General features: G+C 46.6%; 1 protein-coding gene and 1 long non-coding RNA gene across 2 annotated transcripts; both read left to right on the plus strand.

Moving 5' to 3' along the window:
* The first annotated feature begins 4842 nt into the window (after positions 1-4842).
* LOC119376980 (uncharacterized) lies at positions 4843-8004 on the plus strand. Its single transcript, XM_049411514.1, has one exon. It carries the CDS (start codon positions 4849-4851, stop codon positions 6643-6645), a length of 1797 nt encoding a protein of 598 aa, XP_049267471.1. The 5' UTR covers positions 4843-4848; the 3' UTR covers positions 6646-8004.
* Positions 8005-8125: 121 nt separating this feature from the next.
* Positions 8126-14541, plus strand: LOC119376981 (uncharacterized). Its single transcript, XR_005180715.2, has 2 exons — positions 8126-9330; positions 14358-14541. It is a non-coding gene; the product is annotated as an uncharacterized LOC119376981 (long non-coding RNA).
* Positions 14542-18052: the final 3511 nt, after the last annotated feature.

Consider the following 18052-nt stretch of genomic DNA (forward strand, 5'->3'; position numbering starts at 1 on the left):
GGTCCAATTTTTTTCAGGTTGCTTTGCCTGTCTACCTCTCTCATTGCTGTACCCTTTCCTGCTTCCCTATGCACATTTACAACGAAGGCTTCTTAGGCACCGCCATAATCCCATCTGGGCTGTTGTAAATATGCGTGACCCACCAAAATGCACTGCTGAGCGGGGGCTTCAGCCTTTGTTCCACCCCCCCCCCCCCCCCCCCCCCCCCCCCATTAGATACCTGAATCCGCCCCTGAGCCATGCATAGATGCATAGATCCGATGCATAGATCCATGCATAGATCCGCCCCTGAGCCAAGTGCAGCGGCTGCGTTTCCTGAAGGAGCGACCTGCTAGCCTATATTCATATAAAATTCCTCTTTGTTGCTATCGGATTTACTATTTTGCTCTCGCGGTGAAACTGTGACTCTTTTTTTCTAACGTGGGATGGTTTTCGATGTTGTGCGTTCATGGAGAGCAAATGGTTCGGCTGGGCAACATGATAGCAAAGGCGATAGGACAACTACCCACAGCAGCAGAACAAGCGCAATTCCACAGTGCATTATACCCGCATTTGTTTCGTCTTTACATGTGACACTCTGGCAAGGCATCTAACTGTGATTGCTGCACCGCAGGCTCAACAAAATTGATTTTTTTTTCACGCAAAAAATGAAAAAAGTTTTTTCTTGTCGCCATATTAGTCGAGCATTCTTGTGGCATTTTTAATTTAAGATTAATCCTTCAGTAACTACGCCTTGCATGAAAGGTCAAATTTCAGTTTAACGAAGTTTCGAAATAACGAAGTGAGTTGTCGCTTTTACCAACTTCGCTATATTGAGGTTTAACTGTTCTATGTACTATTCAAATGAGATTAAGTCGTTTTTATTTTCTAACGTGCGTATTAGAGAGTGACATTACCGAGCGATATGGTCTCTACCCATCTTGACATAAAACAAAGTTCGGTTTCACTCAGGGAATTTTGCAAAAACACTCAGGGAAAACCTGGAAAACTCAGGGAATTTAGCAATGTCAACTTGGTAGACACCCTGATAAAAAAGGCACAAAGAAAAATAAAGCAGAAGAGAAAAGTTCTGAAGTACCGGACCGCAGATTTGAACCAGCAACCCCTCGCTCCCCAGCGTGCTGCGTTAGACAACTCAGCCACACGCCACGTATGCGCCGGCGAAATAACGGTGAGCTATTTATATACACCATGTACCGCTGGTGGTAAGCAAATCTCTGAGGAGCGTGAGCGTGTTTTCTATCACGCAACGCTCCTAATTTTCTTTCAATTTGAAAACTGCCCTTGAGTCACGCACAACAAAGTGGCCTTTTCTGTACCCACTCGTGATGAGGAAGAAAAAAAAAAAAAGAACACCGGGAACACCTTGCATCAGGCGCCCCCGTGTGGCTGGAGACGCACGGGGTAACTCCACGCGCCACAGTTTAAAAGAAAAAGAAATATCTAAGAGTGTCTGATTCTCGATTGTCGACACTTGCAGACGTAGCGCTCCTAATTTTCTTTCATTTCGAATACTGCCCTTGAGATGCGCACGACAAAGTGGCCATTTTCTGTACCCACTCGGGATGTGGAAGGAAAAAAATTGGCCGCGTATCTGCGTGCTTCGCTGCAAATGTCGTGTAAAGACGATAGAAGAGGCGCTGTGTGAGATATGGACGCCATCTGGCAATACGTCGGGAAACATGAGTGCTGTGTTGCGTGCTGGTAGTCCCGGCGCAGCAGCAGGCGAAGACCTTTGCAGAGAAACGTCCGCACTCAACGAGTACTCTCCACACACTCTTTTATTTACACGTCGCCTGGGTAAAACAGGAACGCCAGAGCGGCGCCCACAACCGGCAGCCTGAAGGCCGCCCACAACGCTGCTTTTTCATTTTTTAAATATTTTTTTTTCACCTTCTTGGCCTTCTCAAAGCTAAAGTTTTTCAACACCAACCCATGACATTCGTACAGTGCAATACAGAACCGAAACCGAAACACAACAATGAGCTCGTGCGAAGGGCACGGAGGAAGGCAAATTTCAGCGCAGTCGCATTTTCAGCTTTGTTGAAACAGCGCTCACTAGACGACGACGAAGTAAAAGAAGGCACAGGACAGGCCTGTCCTGTGCCTTCTTTTACTTCGTCGTCGTCTAGTGAGCGCTGTTTCAACAAAGATGAACGCATACCAACTCGCTCAAGCTTCCATTCTTATGCATTTTCAGCGCAGCTTAAAGGGCCCCTCACCAGGTTTGACAATTTTGAGCTGACGAGTGCAATGCATGCACTGGGCGTTCACGATTACGTCTGCCAAAATTTGCAACGCTACGCGCCGCGTAAATGGGTCAAATTTCAAGCTGAACGCTGCTTTCCCTTCTTCTCGCGTCCGCGCGCCCAGAGAATGAGGGGATGACGTACGTGAGAGAATGGCCCTACGTAGATGGTAGTGCTGTGACATCGCTCCTCTACGTAGACGACTGTGCTCTGACGTCGCCAACAGTAGCACGTGACACTGCGATAATTATTTGACACGACGTGTAGTTTGTGTAATTTGTTGCTTGAATGGATGAATAAAACTTGAGAGCAATAATAAAACACACAAACGAAATGTGTGCGTTTTCTTTTTTTAATTTTTACTGCGAATCGCAGCGAGATTCGAGACTAATCTACCTCCGTTTCGCACGCGATCGTGTTCTCGCGCCTTGCGCATCGTGCAGACGCCACCCTTTGCAAAGAAACTAATTTTCTACCGCGTTCCAGCGCTCATTAGGCTCATTTATCCTCCCGCGTCTAACTATGTTCATGCAGCACACCGCTAGTCTCGCGTCCGTACAAATGTTGCAGCTTTCGTGCTCAGTAATAGGTTAAAAGCCAAGTGATCGGCGAGGGCGCATTCGGCATAACTTGCAGAGATGAATCGAAAAGAACGCCGCCACAACACCGCTCGCGTCTCGGGGGTTCGGGCTGGTTCGGGCACGTCATGCGCTCGTGACATTTTGTGCGCATGACGTGTTCATGCGTATGCGTTATGTGATCCTTCTGCTCGCGTGCCGAAGAGGGCAGGGAAGGGATTTGGCTTGCGAAGGCTACACGGGGCGAGCGGCAAGGGTTTGCAGCTCGCCTCCTCGCATCATGGTTTCGCGCCGCTACAAATTATTGTTTTTCTCAGCTTCTAACCGACCGATTAGAAAAACTCTTGTGGCAAAATGCTCTGTATTGGGCTCGCAACAACTTGCAATGTCTAACTAAAATTCGTTAGGTCACCTGGTGAGGGGCCCTTTAAGAAACTAGGGTCCTTAAAATTACGTATGTATGCATTTTCTATTAAAGGAACACGCCACCTAATACTTACCTAGTGATGTTGCACCTCAGATATGCATGATATTTACTTTTTGAACGACAACGTTCACAAGTATGAACAGCTGTACCAGTTCAAGACGGCTGGCCCTTGGGCAAGTGGTTCAACTTTGGCCGAGTGGCCGAATCGAGGGACGTGCCGACAAACAGAAAGACAGACAGACAGAAAGACAGACCAAAATTTCTGCGTTTAAGTTCCCCAATAAAGACTATCGTCTTTAAAAAAAAAAGACAAAGGACACCGGGCGCACCTTGCATCAGATGCCCACTGTGGTAGGAGACGCAGAGGGTCACTCCACGCGCCGCAGTTTAAAAGCAGAAATATCCAAGAGCGTCTAAATTCTAAATTTCCCCACTTATTAACCGCCGGTTTCATGGCCAATCCCCCGTAGTGGGTAAGAGCCAAGAATTAAGGGTCAAGCAAGCAAGCGTCTGATTCTCCATTGTCGACACTTGCAGTGTGTTGATCAAGCACATAGGGGTAACAACTGTGACAGTTGTTAGTTCACGCTTGCCCTGTGCATGCCTGTGCGTTCATTTAGGGCGTCCTTCTTTGTGCTTCAGCAGCACACTGCAAGTATCGAGCTGCTTCTGGTTCTTCGTGTGACATTTCGATTTCTTGCTATCGCATTCATTGCTTCGCCCTTGCGGCGAAACTGTGATTTTTTTTTTTGTAGATCTGCTTATTTAGCTTTTCAAGCTTCTCCAGAGCTTCCTGTAGGTCAGTGTTTGTAAGGAGGACATCACAATAAGCGCCTTCAGCTCGGCCACGCAGTTGGCGTAGCGTCAAACCCACTGCACGCTTTGAACAGGTGAGAACAAAGGCACGCTACCGCCGTTCGCTGCCCCCTCGTGCGGAACCGCCTTTGAGAGCGCGGCGCGGGCGCCAAGATACCTCGCCGCATTTACTATCTCATAAAGCTATCTCGCACTGACTATCGCGTACGGTACTGCGAGCATAGCGCCGTTGTAAGCATATTTCACACTTTTATTGGGGAACGACGCGAAGGCGCTTCGCATCAGTCCGCTGCCAGCTTCGGCGTGAAAAACCGCCAGAGCATCTCAGAGACGCGCCGTATGCAGGAAGCTAGTTGTCGCTGCGTTGATGCAACAAGGGTGATGCCTCTCCCGTGCACGGTATGGGTCGTAACGGTACAAACATTCCCACAGCAAATGCGCGCGTAGGTGACCACACGCAGCAGCGTCGACGTGAATACCACTGTGACCGGAGGAGCACGCTACGCACAATGAAGAAACTGAGAGCCATTCCAGTGCCTCCTCTATAACTTTCAGTGCCTGGTTGAACACCCTCCTGCGGCCGTCGGCGCTTTCGTTTCTCCCGCTCGCCACCACTGCGTGGTGGCGCTGTGCAAACAGGGTCGGGTGCTCTGCCGGTAGTGCTGGTGCGGGCGCGGCCTGGAGCGCTTGTTTGCCTTGTTGTGCCTTGACACGTTGAATGCGGTGGAAGTTTTTTTTTTTATCCTTTGTCGTGAGCACGTAGCTTGCATGACTTGCGATGTCGTACTGCTGCGTGCCGCTGTGCAAGTCGGACGAAAAAAAGAAAGTGCCTGGACTATCTTTCCATGAAGTTCCTGCTGCCGCCGACGTACGAGAGAAGTGGTTGGCCGCTATTCGGCGGGACGGCTGGTCGCCAAATGCAACGTCCTGTTACACGAAGGTATGTAGCCGTCATTTTCGCGTCGAAGACTTTCTTGAAGGAAAGAGACGACGGTTGAAGAAAGGTGCAGTGCCTTCAGTTTTTGAAGATTACCCCAAACACTTGCAGCCAAAAGGAAGTGCTGAACGAAGCACAGCAAGCATTGAAAAGCGAGCTTGTGCTCCGTTGAGACTGGGGAGCGGTCATGCGACAAGCGGCGCTACTGGGCTGTTGCCACCTGCAGCACCCAGACCACCAGAACCTGAATGGGAGGAACCAGAGCCCATGGACACCGCCGATAGTGTCAGCCAAACCGATCAGCGCAATGATGTTACGCATGATAAGGAAGGTGCACTCAAGCCTCGTGCATGTGACCGAGGTATTCAGGTCGACAGCAGGCAAGTGTCAAGTTTGCTGACCACAGAAAAAGCCAAATGGAAAAGAAAAGAAAAGGACCTGAGGAACCAGGCACTTAGGTTGCAACGGACTGTGGAAAAGTACAAATTGGAGCTAAGAAAGCTGCAAGAAGATTCCTTGGCGTCAGATATCTCGTATATCAGACAAAGGGCCACAGAGCAACAGCCTGCAGCATTGTTTTTGCTAGACCAAATCACAAATTTTAAGAAAAAAAGGCCAACCTGGTCTGAAGAGACAACTCGTCGGTGCGTGGTCCTTCGACATTTGTCAACAAAAGCATACGAGCACATGCGACGTGAAACGCTTCTAAAACTTCCAAGTCGAACAACCCTGACGAATTACATTGGCACTACCAGTGGTGAGACAGGCTTCAGCAAACTGGTTGAAACCAGGTTAGCTACAGAAGCTAAAAACTTGGACAAGCCTCAGTCAAGGGTCTGCTCTCTCATCGTTGACGAAATGAGGATAAAAGAAAAGTTACAGTACCACAAGCAAAGGGATTGCTTTGTTGGGCACGTAGATGTTGATCTAGAACAAAACAGCAGCAGCCCTGTTTTAGCCAATTCACTTCTTTGTTTCGTGATTAGTGGCATGAGCACAGCATTCCGAATACCAGTGGCTTACTACTTTACGAAGGGACTTACCGGCGACCAACTTCATAAATTGATTGTTTTTGTAATGAAGAAAGTGGAAGCATGTGGATTTAAGATTGTGCGGCTAGTGACCGACAATCACAAAGTTAATGTGAATGCCATCAAACTTCTCGGGAATGGATTGGTAACCTACAAGACTGAACATCCCTGTGACCCAGACAGACTCCTTTTCATGAGTTTCGACCCGTGTCATGTGTTAAAGAACGTCCGGTCACAACTGTTGTCGCATGATATTGGGCCAAAATGTGAAATTTCTGCTTCCTTCATCAAGGACCTGTACGAGATGCAGAAAGGTTTAACTGTAAAACCTGTCCGATATTTGAGCCGGAAGCATGTTTTCCCTAATAATATAGAAAAAATGAACGTTGGAAGAGCTGTTCAGCTCCTCTCCCCAAGCGTGACGGCTGCTTTAGAGTACTTGAAAGGTCAAGCTGGGCATACATGCTCCAAATCATTTTCCCATGCAGGCCCAACCATTACCTTCATGAAGAATTTTTACCGCTGGTTTGTACTGCACGACACAAGCAATACTGTGCAGCACATATATCAGAATTTTGCTGATGCTCGACACTATGACGACGTTTAAGATCCTAGGCTCGAATGGCTTGAAGTCACCTTTCCATTGTATTTGGATGGGCTGAAGAAGAGGTGCAACCATCCACGAGAATTTCTTACGAAGGAGACGTACGAGGCTGTTCTCGTCACCACTTACTCTACACTGGCATGTATAAGATACCTGCTCACAGATGAGAGCTTCTTCTTTGTTCTTACACGCCGGTTCAACAGTGACCCAATAGAGTCATTGTTTGGAACATTGAGGATGTCATCAGGCACAAATGACACGCTGGATGTTCGTGCTGCACTTTCGGGTCTCGAAAAAATCCTGAAGACCGGAATCGCTGCGGCTAGTGCAGCATCAAATGTTGCTCATGCTGAGAGTTCAACATCAGTGCCCCTACCTGCCGGTGCTTCAAGTTCGCAACCGTCGTGTACTTTGTCCGTGCCGCTTCCTTCTACTGCAAACACAGATGTGCAAACACCACCTTCTATGAAAAAGGCAGTTGTGGTGTTGCAAAGGCTAACCGCTTCTGTGTTGCCTCAGTACCTGCCATCTCTTCAAATATCGGCCACAGCATATGTAGGGGGCTACATTGCCCGTGTGGTGAGTGAAAAAGTGAACTGTGAAAACTGTGTCTCTGTGTGTTCGAAGCCAGCCAGCAACCAGCCGCTCCTGCAGCTGACACGCCACCAGGACCGAGGTGGTTTGCTGTATCCATCTGACCAGCTCCTTTTTGTCCTTGACACTTTGCGAGCTTTTGCAGACGGTGCGCTCAAAGACAACCCGACTTTGGCAAAGCCACTCAGTACCTTGACAAAGTACACAATTCCAGCCCTCTGTGCATCAAGGCTCCTTAAATGCCACAGTGATGGCAGCTATGACCACAGGGTGCGACTCATGAACATCATATGTATTTACTTCCTCAGGCCACTCCTCTCGAACTATGCATTTAATGTGACTGACAAGCAGGATGCTTGCAAATATTTCGCGAGGAAGCCACTTTCAAGGAAGTATGTAAGGATTTGAGAAAGGTTGTGTCCTTGTGTATTATGTGATATTTTATTTTGTCAACAAATATTTTCATTGCAAGCCATTTTATGCAGCGCTGTGATAAATATTCTCTTATGCAATTTATGATATTTTTTTCTTGTCAGCAAATGTTTTAACCTTAGGCTATTGTATGCATGGCTCTGAAAAATAGTTTTGTGCAATTTATGATCTTTTTTCTTGTCAGCAAATGTCTCACTCTTAGGCCAATGTATGCATGGCTGTGAAATATTGTTTCCTTGTGCAGTTAACGTTTCTTTAATTGCCACCAAATGTTTCACTATTATGCCAATGGATGTAAGGGTGTGAAAATCATTGTGTGTGTAATTTTATATTTATTTTTTTTGTGCGCAAATGTTTTAATAGCGGGGCAGCATATGTACGGCTTCGAGAAAGGTTGCTTTCTTCCAATAAATTTTTTTTTTCCTTGTCACCTGGTGATTTAATCTTAGGCAGCAGGTTGGACCCTGGACAGAGAAACAGCACGCCTTTTTCTTAATGTTGGGTTAATATTTCACGAGATATATTGAATTGGGACAGCAAATTGGTTCAGTTGGATTTGGTTAATGGTGGAACGTAGACTGATTTTGAATCGGGTTTTGTATAAACTTGCTCCGCGGCCGAGCGCCAAGTCAGCGACTGCGGGTTTTGCCAAGTCTTGTGTTTGTTGCGAGCGAGCTCAAGAGCTTAGCGATCGAGTAGGCCTTGCTTCTACCGATCATTGTCAGCATCTCAAGAAACCCTGAAGTCGAAAAAATCGCGACACGAAACTAGCAGCCGCACCTGCGCAACTGATGCGCGGGCAGCGAGCGAAAGCGGCGAAAGAACGCGAAACCCTGTTTGGGTGGCGGCGCCTGGCGGTGAACCGTTGTACTCGCGCCGACGGTCGCGCCTTTTGTTCTCCTCCCCGTCCACCAGGCACTGAAAGTTATAGAGGAGGCACTGGCCATTCCCACTACACATGCCACTTGATAGCGCCAGAGGACACAGCCTAGCGAGAAGCAGCAGCACGCTCGGGGCACGGCAGAACATTTTTGGGGCGCCACGTATATTTACAACTCAGAGGAGGTTATGGCGGCATCATGGGAGCCCTCATTAGAAAGGTGCATAGAAGCACGGTTGGGCGCGTCTACGCGTTTTGCGAACGTCTCATTTTCTTAGTATCCCAGTCTCTGCTATAGGTGCAAATTGGAAAATCATGTTGTCAACTCTGCCTTTTTTCCCAATGAAGCTGACGTGGGCATAGAAATTCTGGCTTTCGAGGCTGGTTTGGAGCAGTTCGGCGCAATTTTTGCGATTTTCATGCTTTTGGAGCAGCTTGGCGCAGGAAAACGGAATTGTATCAAAAATGCGCAATATGCGCAGCTGTCTCACCCCTGCAAACGCACTTTTGCAGTGCTGGTCAAGCACGCTTGCATGTATGACTGACCTCTGTAGTTTAGATGAACTTGTTGTTGGGCAAGTTGGTGCATCTTAACAAAAAGTAAAACCCTGTGCAACCGCACAACCCACACATGAGCACAGTTTGTGTGTCTGGTATATGTGTATTTGTGTTTTTTCTGTGGCGGCACAGAGGAATTTGTCATGCTGCAACAGACGGTGGGGCAGCACCATTGCCGTATCAGGAGGCAACAGTTTCCTCAATTCCGTGGAGGAATCATGGAGGTCGGTGCATTCCTTTCATTTACGTACTCTTCGATAGACACGATGCTCAAAAGTAATCACAGATTTAATAATACGATTTCAAGAAACCGAAATGAGATGTATAGCTGCAGTTATGCCATGCTACCCTTGAAACCCGAGCTACCAGCAATAAGTGTATAGCTGAGGACATTTTCTGTTTCATTGCCACTGAATAAGCTTGACATGGCCTGGCGAGCCTCTGCTGATGGTACTTCTAGCCTATCCAGCATGCTTTCAAGCTGAGCCGAGATTATGACCAAGACAAGGATGCACAAACTTATCGGCGTGAGTAACGTCGTGCTTGGGATTTGAGAGATACTCTGTGATCTGTAGAAGCAACAGTTATGCACTGTCTCTTTTTTTTTTAATGCTTCTGCTTAGGTGTTCACTGTCACTGCAGCCAAAGGAGCGATTTTTCAAGCTCTGATAAAAGGTAAAGATTATTTCCATGACGGTCACACAGACTGCTGTCAGTTTCCATGACCTGGCCAGGTTTTTCAGAAATTCCATGACTAGTCCCTGACATTTCGAGATGTGTCCAAATTTCCTGACTTTTCCAGGTTGGTAGACACACTGTCCACTATTGTGAAACCTGAGGAAGTGCGTAGCACTAGGCACCCAACGATTCCCGTTGCGCTGTTATAGGGGGCATGCACTGAGCCTTGATCCGCAAGGTGGCAACACCATCGCCGTGCCATCTTGGAGGTCTGTTCGTATACGCCGTCCGTGCGTAGGCGTGCAGGAGGTGTTATGGAGGTCTCTAGTCATTTGTGCCGTACGGATCTCTGACACAGCACGTGCGGAGAGTGCGCGGACCGTCAAAATGGCAACCCCACCGCTAGCGCTCCTCGCGGATGACGTCATGTGCATACCCCCTATTGTTATTGATGCTAACAATTGTTGTTGTTGCAATGTGGGTATTATGGTATCGTGAGGTTTTAATGTTATGTGCTGAGTGGTAATGTGTAATGACGATTAAATGCTGTTATAGTATGGTTGTATTGTTGCTGGTGTTGTTGCACACAGGAAAGGTAGTTGAGTTATTCTGGTGCATTTGACATTGCGCGGCAGCTACCTTCTCGCGCACCATGGTTGAATTAGTCTGGTGCTGTAAAAGTTTCACTTGTGCTTGCTTTACCTTGAGTTTACGATCGGCTTGCCTGCACTAACGAGCCGCAGCGGTCCTAGCTTTAGTGATGCCGGGGTTCTGTTGTCATCCCTTACGTTCTGCAGCTGCTCACTGGGAGTTCACATGGAGAGGCAGTGGCTGTTGTTGCTCTTGTCAAGTGGCGGCTGCTTGTGAGCGTTCACCTTAGAATTTGTCTGGCGTCGACGCTGTCTTGCGCGAGCCAGCGCTCACTGACACTCGATGCACTCTTGCACAGCTGGATCCATACGGAGAATTTAGGTGGAAAAGCGAGGAGTGGTTTATAAAGGTTCCGTGCAGGTGCGGTTGCAACACAGCACGTGCTAATTGGCCGCCAGAGTAGGTGCCGGTGGGAGGAGCCATCGCGCACTTGGCGAGACGGCGGCGCTCTCTCTTGTGCAACGCCGGAGTCACTCACATGTTTCCAAAATGTTTTTTGCAGTGTTAAGTTAATTACAGCAATTACTTCTTTGTTACTTCTGTTAATTATATTATTTTAAAACTGGTTCTTTCATTTTAACGTGATTTTGAGCATTGCTAGCCTTGTTATGGCCTTCACTGAGCTCTTTACTGTGAGCGTGACTACGCCACATGAGATGTATGGATGGACGACAAGCCGGGCCCCTAAAGTTCTCCGCACTTCAAATCATCATGTGGATGCCGTTTTTTAGTCCTTGAAAAACGTGCGACAGGCTCTTGAAATTCCTTGAATTTTCTTCTTTGAAACCTGTATGAACCCTGCGGGCCCTAATTGTTGCTTGCAAGAGGTAAAGCCACATCGGCGAGGCATCTAGCAAGGGCTCTGTGTACCAGCCACATGGCTTTACCAAGATTTCTTGTCTACCAATGATTGTGCCACAAACAGCAACTCGTGGATGCATTTAGCTGGGCTAGTTGGTACTGATTGAATGCTTCCATATTACTAGCGAACACACACAAGGACTACAGCGAAAGATACAGGACAACCGCTAGAGGTGATTCGCTCCGTGGAATTCATGTGCAACGGTTGCGTCGTCCGCGATGCCTAGTCTTCTCCGCCTCTCGCCGATCGTCATGCCGTGATGGTTGCCTCGTCCGCCAAGCCGTGTACCTCTCACCGATCAAGGTTCGCCTTTCCGTGATGTACCCGTGCCCCTGGCCGATCGTGGCCCCGTCCCTGAACTCTGTTGACCGGACACCCCACTCTTTCCTATTATTCTTTTAACCCCTCCTTATCTTCCCCCTGAGAACTACTGCTGAGGTGTCATCCCAGAGATAGACAGTTGCGGGGCTCTTATTTTTCTTCGCTTCCTGTTTTTTTTATTATTAAGAATCACTACCCCCCCCCCCCCCAACTGCTAGACTTCAACTGAGTTAAGTCTAGCGGTTGTCTGCTGTATACATGCTCTGGCTAGAATAGTTGGACTTTTATTTGTTTCGTTGCCTAGCACGACACTTTGCAAATATTGCATACTATATTTCTCTGGTCTTTCATAAATGCGAGTATAGGGAGGGCAGAAAACCTTTATATGTAATGTGTATCCCATATAAAGACAGCAGCTGCTGTGAGGTACATGGTTCCTTGACTCAGCAGCCTGATTCTTTGGGATAAATGGTGTTCAAGATATCTTGTATAAAAAGGAAATGTCACATCGAGAGAGTGAATGAATGTTAAAGCAAATCTGGGAAAGAAATAAAATATTATTGGCTGATTTGCAAAACTTCATGTCATTTAATTCTAGTTAAATGAAAATTTTATACTTGTTTTTGTTCTAGACACTTGTTTGCAGTAAAAAAAATGCCTCATGATTTTCCTCACAAACAGTTGATCTCGAACGTTAGGTGCTTGATGCTCTATTAGGCAAGCGTCTCGTTATGGCAGACTCCATGCCTTCAGGTAGTATGCAAGGGACTTTTGGTCAGCTACCAGCTCGTAAAGAGCTCACGTGCTACATAATGCTAGCAGGCAGAACAAGAGTGTTCCACACTCGCCATCATGACTACGAGAGGGGTGATTAACACTCCCAAGTACCCGTTAAAGTGGACGGGAGGATGACTGCCGCCGTAGCTGAATTGATAGAGCATCGGACGCGTTATTCGAAGGTTGCAGGTTCGGTCCCTGCCAGTGACAAGTTATCTTTTCGTCCAGTTTACTTTCTTCACATTTGCATCATAATTACTATAAATAACATCCCCTATACTCTCCTGGGCTTGATTGTCTATTTCTCATTAATGTTGCATCTACCCCCCCCCCCCCCCCCAAAAAAAAAGCCGGTAAAATTCACCTTTGTTCTATTAAGTTTCTAATCCATGCACATGTTTATTTCCTTGTGAATAAATCTTATTGGTAACCACTTTCTAATACAAAAACGTAATGTACAGTATATTTTTGGTGGAAGTGTGGACAAAATTAGGCAGCAAGCAGACCAAATTACGCAGTCTTCCACTCCAGTGCGAACCACCAGAAGATAAGTAAACTTAATTACATTGTGTATGACACGGTGCCGATCCCGACTGCGGCGGTTAAACACTAGAGGCCTGTGTACTATGTGTTATCAGTGCACATTAAAGAACCCCATGCAGCGAAATTCTATGGAGCTATCCACGATGGCATGCATCAGTCATGATCATGTTGCAGTGTTGGCCATAAAACCCCGGAAATTATCAGCAAGTGGTCTTTTGTTAAACATTTGTTACCCTTACTAGAATTTTTTATTCTATGTAAATGGCGACCAGCATGTTTGGTTCAGTCACCAGTTAATAGACTTTGTATAATTTTGCAGCACACCTAGGGTAGTTGTCAATCCCTTTAAGGAATGCGTGGATTTATTTTCTGCCTGAGAGTGAACCTACTGGGGACTGGCTATTAATACAAACATTTAGACTTGAGAGTCCGTGATGGTGTAAAACCCCTGCCTCATGGCTTCTTTGGTTTTGTGAGGGTTTGCGCTAGGGCTTCCATTGTGTTTGCTGAGCCAGTCTTGGGTGAGGCGCAGGTAGATAAACTGTTAGCGGCCATCCATATCTTCTTTCTCTCAATCCTCAAAGAGGCATATCCACCAACCTACCATATTTTGCTGAATGTAACGCGAGTTTTTTTTTTTGTATTTTTGCTACTAAAGTCAACCCTCGTGTTGCAATCGAATACCGAAATTCTATTGAAGTCACCCGTCACGTTACAATCCAGTAAATACGGTATGTATTCTTATGGAGATTTACAGGGAAATTCTTCCCCCTTCCCAGAAAACTGGACCCCCAGCTTTGGGGACGTTAAAAGGACACTAAAGAGCAAAACAATTTTTCTCATATTAGTAAAGTACTCTTTCACAATACCAAAAACACTAAGCTTGCTGCGAGAAGACGCTTAGTAAGCGAGAAAATGCGCGAAAACAAAATGTGGGTGGGGACGCCACCTTGAAGTTTCCGCACCATTCGCTGTGACATCACGTTTTTGACGGCGCCTACCCTACTATGTAGTTCCTAATCAGTAAAAATGAAGTACATTGTCCTCTGAGGGGGCCATGGACTTAACATAGCAAGTTTGCTGTAATTTGTTGAGCCAATGGCGCCAAAATACGATAAATACACTTTGAAATCCGTGACGTCACGTGGGGAGATTTCAGTGCGAAATTTGAAAATGAAACTTTGAACTTGATTTTGTCCTCTATTAGTAAACCTATGATGGCGAAATTAACGACATTAGAGTTCTCGGAGCACAATTTATCTATCTAAACCGATCCATTTTTTCTCTTCAGTGTCGCTTTGAACTTTGCCCTTCCTTGGTAACGAGACAATGATCTCAACACGAGGCGCCCTATTGCAGGGCGGCACAACAGTTTAATCTACGTTCTAAAGCTGTCAATGCATCCATTTCTTGCTACAGTGAAACCTAGCTCCCAACAAACGTGGCCAGCAGATCACTGACGAGGAAGAGGAGGCTCAAGTAACACTCCTCAACCAAGCTTGGCGGGCTCAGCTGCTGAGGCCTGTGGAGCCCTGGACTGGGAACCTCACCGACATGCTTCTCCAACCTCTTTCCTTTTACAATAAATAATTCTCAGTTAATACTTGAAGTCATATGCCATAACCAAACCTGCAAATGGTTCAGCCAATTTAATATAGTTGTCACTGACACATGCACTTTTGATTGCAATCGGGGCCGATCCGGATCGGACTTCTTGAGCGCGATTAGCAAGTTGGTCGCTGCTACGCGGTGCAGCCTGAGCCAGGTTAAGTTTGGCATGGGCATCAGCCAAATCGTGATGCACGAATTGTGATAGTTTTTGATCGCAATTAAATGTGACCGTGTAGCAGCTCCTTATCCAGATCAGCCCTGATCGCGATCAAAAGTGCCCATGCGACACCGGTATAAGACGCACATGATGCTTGCAGAGGATGAACATTCCAGATGTCTTGCGGTTGGATTATGTCCAGTGTGACAAAAGCTCATTAATGAACAATGATTCCTATTGAAGCCCTTGTCTTGTCGTATAGAATTTGCCACACAACTTAGGTTACAAAGTACGGTGCCCTACGATGTCCATGACTGAATCCCCCCCCCCAAAAAAAAACATCAGCATTGAGTGACATGACTACACAGGTGAAATTAACGAGACACTACGTGCTTCATATGCATAAATAAAATTTCACTTGCGAACTATTTTCTGTTGTTGCAATAGTCGTCCTGCTACAGCATCTGCTGTACCAACCCAAACAAATAATGTTATATTGATTTGGCAGGCTGGAACTAGACCTCACTATGCTAGTTCAACCAATAATACAGCAGTTTATATAAGTGTGATGGCACGGCAGAGGTTTGTGGACTGCAGTAATGTAAATGCTATGCGAGTCCTTAGACTGGAGTCATAGAAGTGCCTTGTATTTATTGGTTGCTGTTGTGGTTGTAAACTACTGAATTTCAAACTTCAATGTCACGTAGCTGCCAATTTTCTTCTGTAAATATTTATCGCCATGTACTACCTGTTAGCCATACACATGCACTTGCAAAAATGTAAATACTTTCCGTAAGCCTGTTTATCTCATAAGCATTCTTTTTGAAAACTCGCCAGACATATGTCTTAAGCAGTTAGCAGTCTCAATATGGACAGGTGTCAAAGAAGTTCATGATAAAACGGTGCCCTATTCAAGGTGAGCAAATGCATGGAGAAACTGAATCCTCTTGCCAGACATCTGTCTTAAGCAGTTAGCAGTCTTAATATGGACAGGTGTGAAAAAGATGTTCATGATAAAACGGTGCCCTGTTCAAGGTGAGCAAATGCATGGAGAAACTGAATCCTATAGATAGCTTGCACGTGACGTCCTGGACGCAGCTTCTGAATATACTGGCACTCCACGATGGCAGCTTTGATAATAAACAGGTTGCGGTTAACCTGCTTCAATGTGATAATGACGAGGCAAGAACGCCTCTGTGCATGAATAAAGAACGGACCTGCATGCAGTGCTTTGATAACATTAATGTGACACTGCAAACACCGTGTCCCCCCATGCTGGTACTCCAACACGGCACTGCGGTTTCAGTGACGCCCCTGCAAGCCATCTATTGTCTTTCCATTGCAGATCCTGCATTGATTTCAGTTAAAACATCTGAGCTACAAATGACGAAGACTGCCACAAGAAAATATGCCTTTTTGCTGCTAGTGTTGTGCTAATGCTCTGGTTTTCTTAATAAAAAGCGCACAACTTAACCAAATTATGGGGCAGTTGCCTATGCGGTCCTTATTTGCGCTAAGAGAGCACTTGCGGCCACTTTGCACATATATTAGACGCACGCACAACATCATGTCGGCGAATTCAGGAGACTGCAGACTGGGTGCCTGGGCATCCACAAAACGCTCCCGCGCACGTATAGAGCTCGACACCCTTGTCAAGAACACTGCAGCGCCGCATTTATCTTTGAAACTTTATTCATTCCATCATTTGGGATGCTGAGTGCTGGGGTCAAAAAGCCTCTTCACGGGCACGACTAGGACCACGACCCCGTACAATTTCAGACTGCATAAACGGCGTTTACTGATAATGCGTGGCTTGAGATAACCCTCATCTATTTGGACGAATGCAGCGCGATTTAGACGAAGTCAGGAGAGACGTGTAAACACACGACTCGCCCAAGTCAAGGTAGTATTGGAACCCAAATTTAAGCATGCGCAGCTACGAGTGATGCATGACTAGATTGGGCTATTTCAAACCAGACTTCATCGCTAGACGCCACGTGTGCAGTCCCGAACTTGCCGCTCAAGCGTTCTACACAAGCGCGTTGAGCTCTGTACAACTTTGCAATATTTTACTAATATCGCGCGAGCGTTGACCCCTAGTGCCTAATATATGCAAGAAGTAACGAGATTTCCTGCATGACGCGCAAGCGCAGAGAGCACACCCGTGTGCAAGCGCCGTATGCAGCGCTATTTGCTAAGTGATTCGTGCACGCTATCAGCCTTATTTGTGCGATCACATCTTCAGAAAGCCGGTGTGACGCTGATCGTCGTATCGCTGATCTCGTTGCTTCCCTCCAATATCAAAATCTACCGTATCGTAGCGTCGACGCTCGCGCGATATTATTACAAAATTGCACGAGTGTAGGGATAATGATCAGTAACCATAGTTATCTCATACTTTCCGCTATGCATGCAGAACCATCACAGACCGTACAACACACAGTGCAAGAGAACATTTCGAGTAGCAAGAACGTAGTACAGTCAATACTTACTTGTGTATGCGCGAAAGCTAGCGCAGTTGCTGCGGTTCCGCTTGGTACTGACGGAGACACAGGCCTCTTGATTTACCGACATCAACAACAACTTTTTGAGCACGCGCACATTGTTAATAGCAAGTTGGATACATCGATAAACCCATGGCTGTTGAGCTCGCAGCGATTTCTTCGCCGCCGCAGTGGTCCATATTGTAGTGCATGGAATGCAAGTCAACAGTAGTCACATAATGGCAGTGAATAACAGTTAAACAGTTCAGTGGCGTAGACCGCACCGCAGCAATTACTATAATTCTCATCAAACCCCACAATTGCATTACCCGCGCTCCGCTGCGGCGCCACGGTCGCGTACGAGCAGCGATGGCGATGGGGCTGGACTAGAACAAACAGCAAGATATGCATTTTTTTTCTGCTTAGCCGCAGTGCAGTTCTCTTATGCAGTTAAACATGCACAATGTTTTCAATGGCTTGAAAAGAGGGTGTAAATCGGTGCAGCAACGTAAGAAACGGTTGAGAAGGTCTACTTGTGCACTTTTTACACGTTGAGGCACTCTCCCAGCGACAGGAACGCTTCAATGAGCAAAACATTACAGTAATAACTGTACATGCTCATCCGTAAAAAAATGTCGCATGAAAAAGCAAGTTATCAAATCATGCACCGCATATGAGACAGCGCACAATCCGTTTTCTTTTTTACTACCTCCGTCCTTGGCACTGCTTGAACAATATCACGCGAGAAAAGCTCGCGGCTTACAATTTTTCCGTTCGGGGCCAAAGTAACGTGATAAGTAGTTTTGAACAACGATTACCAGTAGTCGTTAGAGGTACCGGCGCTCGCAATTATAAGACGCGTC

Source organism: Rhipicephalus sanguineus, unplaced genomic scaffold, assembly GCF_013339695.2.
Source record: "Rhipicephalus sanguineus isolate Rsan-2018 unplaced genomic scaffold, BIME_Rsan_1.4 Seq304, whole genome shotgun sequence".
Classification (NCBI taxonomy): domain Eukaryota; kingdom Metazoa; phylum Arthropoda; class Arachnida; order Ixodida; family Ixodidae; genus Rhipicephalus; species Rhipicephalus sanguineus.